Source organism: Sardina pilchardus, chromosome 14 (assembly GCF_963854185.1).
Source record: "Sardina pilchardus chromosome 14, fSarPil1.1, whole genome shotgun sequence".
NCBI lineage: Eukaryota > Metazoa > Chordata > Actinopteri > Clupeiformes > Clupeidae > Sardina > Sardina pilchardus.
In genome coordinates, this window is record NC_085007.1 from 2,998,382 (window position 1) to 3,003,381 (window position 5,000).

A 5,000-nucleotide genomic window follows, 5' to 3' on the forward strand; every position below is an offset into this window, starting at 1 on the left:
TCAAAGGCTCTAAAACCACTGCACCGTTTGACGTCATTCAAACACTCATACACAGGTCTTGTAACGGAGATTTGTTCTATGTATTTTTCACATTTGTGAACTTTATACTTTTTGAGATATTTACGATAAAAGAGTTCAAAAATCCCATAGACTTAACGTTAAGACACTTTGGCGGCAGAAATTGATTGTTACGTATTGCTCATTAAGCTACAGCTGTAGCAAAGAATCCTTAGCCATCTGCTCCGCTTTAACCCTCTCTGGCTGTAAACACTAGTGACTAGGAGAAGCAATCTAACGTTGATACCATGCCACGGAACGTCTTCGTCTTGTCTCCTGCAGTAGCCCACTCATATCTTGCTTCGTTGCAGTAGGCTAACCGGTTAGCTCTTAGTGACGTTGGGACCATAGTCAAACCCTAACGTAAGCACTAGGCTATATTTAGCTAACGACAGTCAAATTTAACGTTAGCTTCTAGCCACGCCAGTCTTAACTCAGCGTCCAACCTGATAGACATGCCAGTTGTAGGCTACCATTTAGGTTTAAGCCTTCTCAGTCGTTTGTACAGTAGGCTACAAGCTACATTGTTATCATTCTCATCATTGCCATCATGTTTGTTGTTAGCAAGCTAGCTAACGTTATATTTGCTATATCATTTCCTCAGCCTACCTGTTGCTGCATACATCATACGTTGGTGAACTTCAGTAGGCCTACTAAACAAAGTGTCAGCGCTTGCAACTCGTTTGAAGTTGGCAACTTTGTTTCAGTCTATTATTTTAATAAATGAAGATTTATTTTCCAAAGTACTATCCACAATTTTAATGCATTTTCATGAATCACTTTTTAAATGTGGGTTTCCAAGTAATTTCAGTGGAACTGTAAAGTGAGTTGTTATTCATCTATTCTTATTGTCATACAGCCTGTGTCTTTTTAACTAATAGCCTACAATGTTTTACACAGCAACCTTTTTACATTTACATGCAATGGTAATTCCTTCCATGGAATTACATTTTCTAGTTCTTCTTTATTCTTCCCTGCAGGTGCACCGGTTCCTGGAGACGTACTCCAGCATGGCCAAAGACATCTCTCCCGAGCGCCTGTCCGAGCTGCGAGCCTCCTTCGCCCGCGTGTCGTCTGCATACCTGGCCTCCAGCCAGCAGGGGGCGACGGCGGCGGTGTCTCCTGAGCTGCTGCGCTCCATGCAGCGCTACCTGAGCTCCGTGAGGGACACGTGCCGGGCGTCCTGGGCGCGCTTCCACCCGGGCAAGATGGCGGCGGGCGCAGCGCTGCTGCTGGGCGCGTGCGTGCTATGCTACGTGCTAGCGGAGCTCTCCTCGGCCGTGCTGCTGCTGGAGGGGGGCGCTGTGAGGGCGCCCCTAGTGGCCGGCGCGTGTGTGGCCGCGTGTGTGGCCGGCGCTCAGCTGCTGTGTCAGGGCCGCCTGGACGCGACGTGGTGCCTTGCGGCGGCCGCAGGCTCCTCTGAGGTCCTCTTCCTGTGGCGTAGCCGTAGCCGTAGCCGCGGCCGCAACACACACTCCTCTAAGGGCCGTGCGGCGGCGTCCTCTCCCCTCACGAGCGCCACACACTCCTCTAAAGGCCGCGCGTCGTCCTCCTCCTCTCCCCCTCAGCTGGTGAGCGCCGCCCTGCTGGTGCTGCTGCTGCGCTGCGCCTCTCTGCTGTCGGACAGCTACGTGATGGCGGAGGGCCGCGTGGTCACCTTCCTGCTGTGCTCGCTCGGCCTCTACGTGCCGCTGCGTCTCCACTGGGACGGGCAGCTGCTCCCGCCGCCCGCGGCCGACTCCCAGAAGCCCCCTGGTGCCGCTACGCTGCCTCTGCCTTCGTGGGTGGTGCGGCGTGAGGGGGCGGTGCTGTGCCTGAGCCTGAGCGTGCTGATTGGCTCGCTGTACCTGACGCTGGGGCTGCACGCGTGCCGTGAGGAGCAGGGCGCGTCGTGCCAACCCTCGCCCTTCCTGGCGCCCTTGGCGCGCGTGCAGGACACCCGGCTGCGGAACCTGCACTACCTGCTGTCGCTGGCCGCCCTCGCCGCCTGGACGCACCTGCTGTACCGCTGGCTGCGTCACTACGGCAACCTCAACGCGCCCGGCACGCCCGTGGTGCTGGTGGCGCGGTGGCTGCTGCCCGTCGCCGCGGTGATGACCAGCCTGCACTGGGCCGTCAGCGCCACGCCCGAGGACAGCTTCCGCGGCCTGTCCGAGCTCATCCGCCTGGCGCAGTCCGTGCTGCCGCGCGCCGCCTTCGCCCTGCTGGGCCTGGGGGTGGCGCTGTTGTGGATCGACCCGCTCACCGTCTTCGTCAAGCACCGGGCACGGGCACCGGCGGGCACCCACCGCGCCGCCTCCTCCCTGATGCCCCCCCCCCCGCCGCGCTACCGCGCCAGCACGGGCATCAGCCCCCAGGCCGAGCTGCACCACCTGATCCCGCAGCTCTACCAGCGCATTCGCCGCTCGCTGGAGGACGGCCCGGTGGCGGAGGGTGGCACGGACGGCGAGGAGGACGACGGGCGCCCCGCGGTGGAGGCGTACGGGCTGGGCACGGTGTACTCGGCGCCCCTGCTGCTGCTGGTGGGCACGGTTGGCACGGCGCTGCTGCTGCTGCACCCGGAGAGCATGGCGCCCGCCTTCCTGCTGCTGCTGCTGGAGGCCTCCGCCCTGCTGCACATACACGCCGCCTGCACCACCCTCTCCGGCCAGCAGGGGGACTACGCCTGTGAGTCACCACACTTGTGCTGTTAGGCGGGGATCACATTAGCCAGCGGCAAGCGGCAGGTTTCCTATTGTTTTCTATGGTTCGGCAGCGGAACGGTGACAACGCTAGCGTAACGCTAGCGTTGAGCAAACTGTGAGTTGAACTTGGTTCAACTTTGAAGCGCAACGCTCGGCTCGTCACAATCAGTTTTGGAATGTTTAGGTATTTTAACCAATCAGATTTGTCTAAGGACGTAGCAACAAAGATTGAACTTAGCAACGAGATATAATGTTTTGGATGTATTATTATGGTCTGAGCGTTGCGTTACGCTTGCCGCTGCCGCTTGCCGGTGGCTAATGTGATCCCTGCCTTAGGGTTTACACTAGTTACCACACTTGTGCTGTTAGGGTTTACACTAGTTACCACACTTGTGCTGTTAGGGTTTACACTACAGTAGTGAGTTGCCACACTTGTGCTGTTAGGGTTTACACTACAGTAGTGAGTTACCACACTTGTGCTGTTAGGGTTTACACTACAGTAGTGAGTTACCACACTTGTGCTGTTAGGGTTTACACTACAGTAGTGAGTTACCACACTTGTGCTGTTAGGGTTTACACTACAGTAGTGAGTTGCCACACTTGTGCTGTTAGGGTTTACACTACAGTAGTGAGTTGCCACACTTGTGCTGTTAGGGTTTACACCACTGTAGTGAGTTGCCACACTTGTGCTGTTAGGGTTTACACTACAGTAGTGAGTTACCACACTTGTGCTGTTAGGGTTTACACTACAGTAGTGAGTTACCACACTTGTGCTGTTAGGGTTTACACTACAGTAGTGAGTTGCCACACTTGTGCTGTTAGGGTTTACTCTACAGTAGTGAGTTGCCACACTTGTGCTGTTAGGGTTTACACTACAGTAGTGAGTTGCCACACTTGTGCTGTTAGGGTTTACACCACTGTAGTGAGTTACCACACTTGTGCTGTTAGGGTTTACACTACAGTAGTGAGTTGCCACACTTGTGCTGTTAGGGTTTACACTACAGTAGTGAGTTACCACACTTGTGCTGTTAGGGTTTACACTACAGTAGTGAGTTGCCACACTTGTGCTGTTAGGGTTTACACCACTGTAGTGAGTTGCCACACTTGTGCTGTTAGGGTTTACACTACAGTAGTGAGTTGCCACACTTGTGCTGTTAGGGTTTACACCACTGTAGTGAGTTACCACACTTGTGCTGTTAGGGTTTACACCACTGTAGTGAGTTATGTGTCCAGTTAGTGTTTACACTCCTCCAGTTAGGGTTTACACTACAGTAGTGGGTTACCACACTTGTGCTGTTAGGGTTTACACTACGCTAGTGAGTTACCACACTCCTCCAGTTAGTGTTTACACTACAGTAGTGAGTTTCTCCTCCAGTTAGGGTTTACACTACAGTAGTGAGTTTCTCCTCCAGTTAGGGTTTACACTACACTAGTGAGTTTCTCATCCAGTTAGGGTTTACTACGCTAGTGAGATACCACACTCCTCCTGTTAGGGTTTACACTACTCTAGTGAGTTACTCGTCCAGTTAGGGCTTTCACTACAGTAGTCATAGACAAACAGCTATTTGTCAGTGAAGTTCTCAATGGATGAACGCTAATTATTGTGTTGTGTTGTGCTTGTGCTTGTAAATTGTAAATTTGTCCGTGTTTTGCACCTGCAGTGGAAAACTTCAGTATATTCAGGAGTTTCTATTCAGTCATATTCTGTTCACCCTGTCTTGAGGGCTAATGCCCTCTCTCCTCCTCCCACAGCAGGCTTTAGGTGAGGTCCCTACATGCATCCATTTGACCCCCCCCTCTCTCCTCTGCCCCCCCCCCCCCCCCCAGCTAGTTTCAGTGTGCCCTGGGCGCCGGTGGTGTTGTGGTCGTTGGCGGCGTGCCAGTTCTTCCATGCCACGGGGCACCTGCCCACCTTCCCGTCGCTGCAGTGGGGCGCGGCCTTCGTGGGCTTCCCCGACGGGCACACGGGCACCCTGCTGCCCGCCACCCTCGTCACCCTCAACACCTTCTCCTCACACATCCTCTTCGCCTGTGAGTAGCCTGTGTGTGTGTGTGTGTGTGTGTGTGTGTGTGTGTGAGTAGGCCTGTGTGTGTGTGTGTGTGTGTGTGTGTGTGTGCGCCCGTGAGTAGGCCTGTGTGTGCGTGTGTGCGCGTGTGTGCGTGTGTGTGTGTGTGTGTGTGTGTGTGTGCCCATGAGTAGCCTGTGTGTGTGTGTGTGTGTGTGTGAGTAGGCCTGTGTGTGTGTGTGTGTGTGTGTGT

At 54.5% G+C, this 5,000-nt stretch overlaps 1 protein-coding gene across 1 annotated transcript in view; it reads left to right on the forward strand.

The window, feature by feature from the left end:
- Positions 1–5,000, forward strand: part of pigo (phosphatidylinositol glycan anchor biosynthesis, class O) — a 22,014-nt gene that overhangs the window by 10,801 nt on the left and 6,213 nt on the right. The window contains exons 7-8 of the mRNA XM_062554382.1: positions 1,038–2,724; positions 4,569–4,772. Coding sequence (XP_062410366.1) covers positions 1,038–2,724; positions 4,569–4,772 — 1,891 coding nt within the window. The remainder of the gene's footprint in view (positions 1–1,037; positions 2,725–4,568; positions 4,773–5,000) is intronic.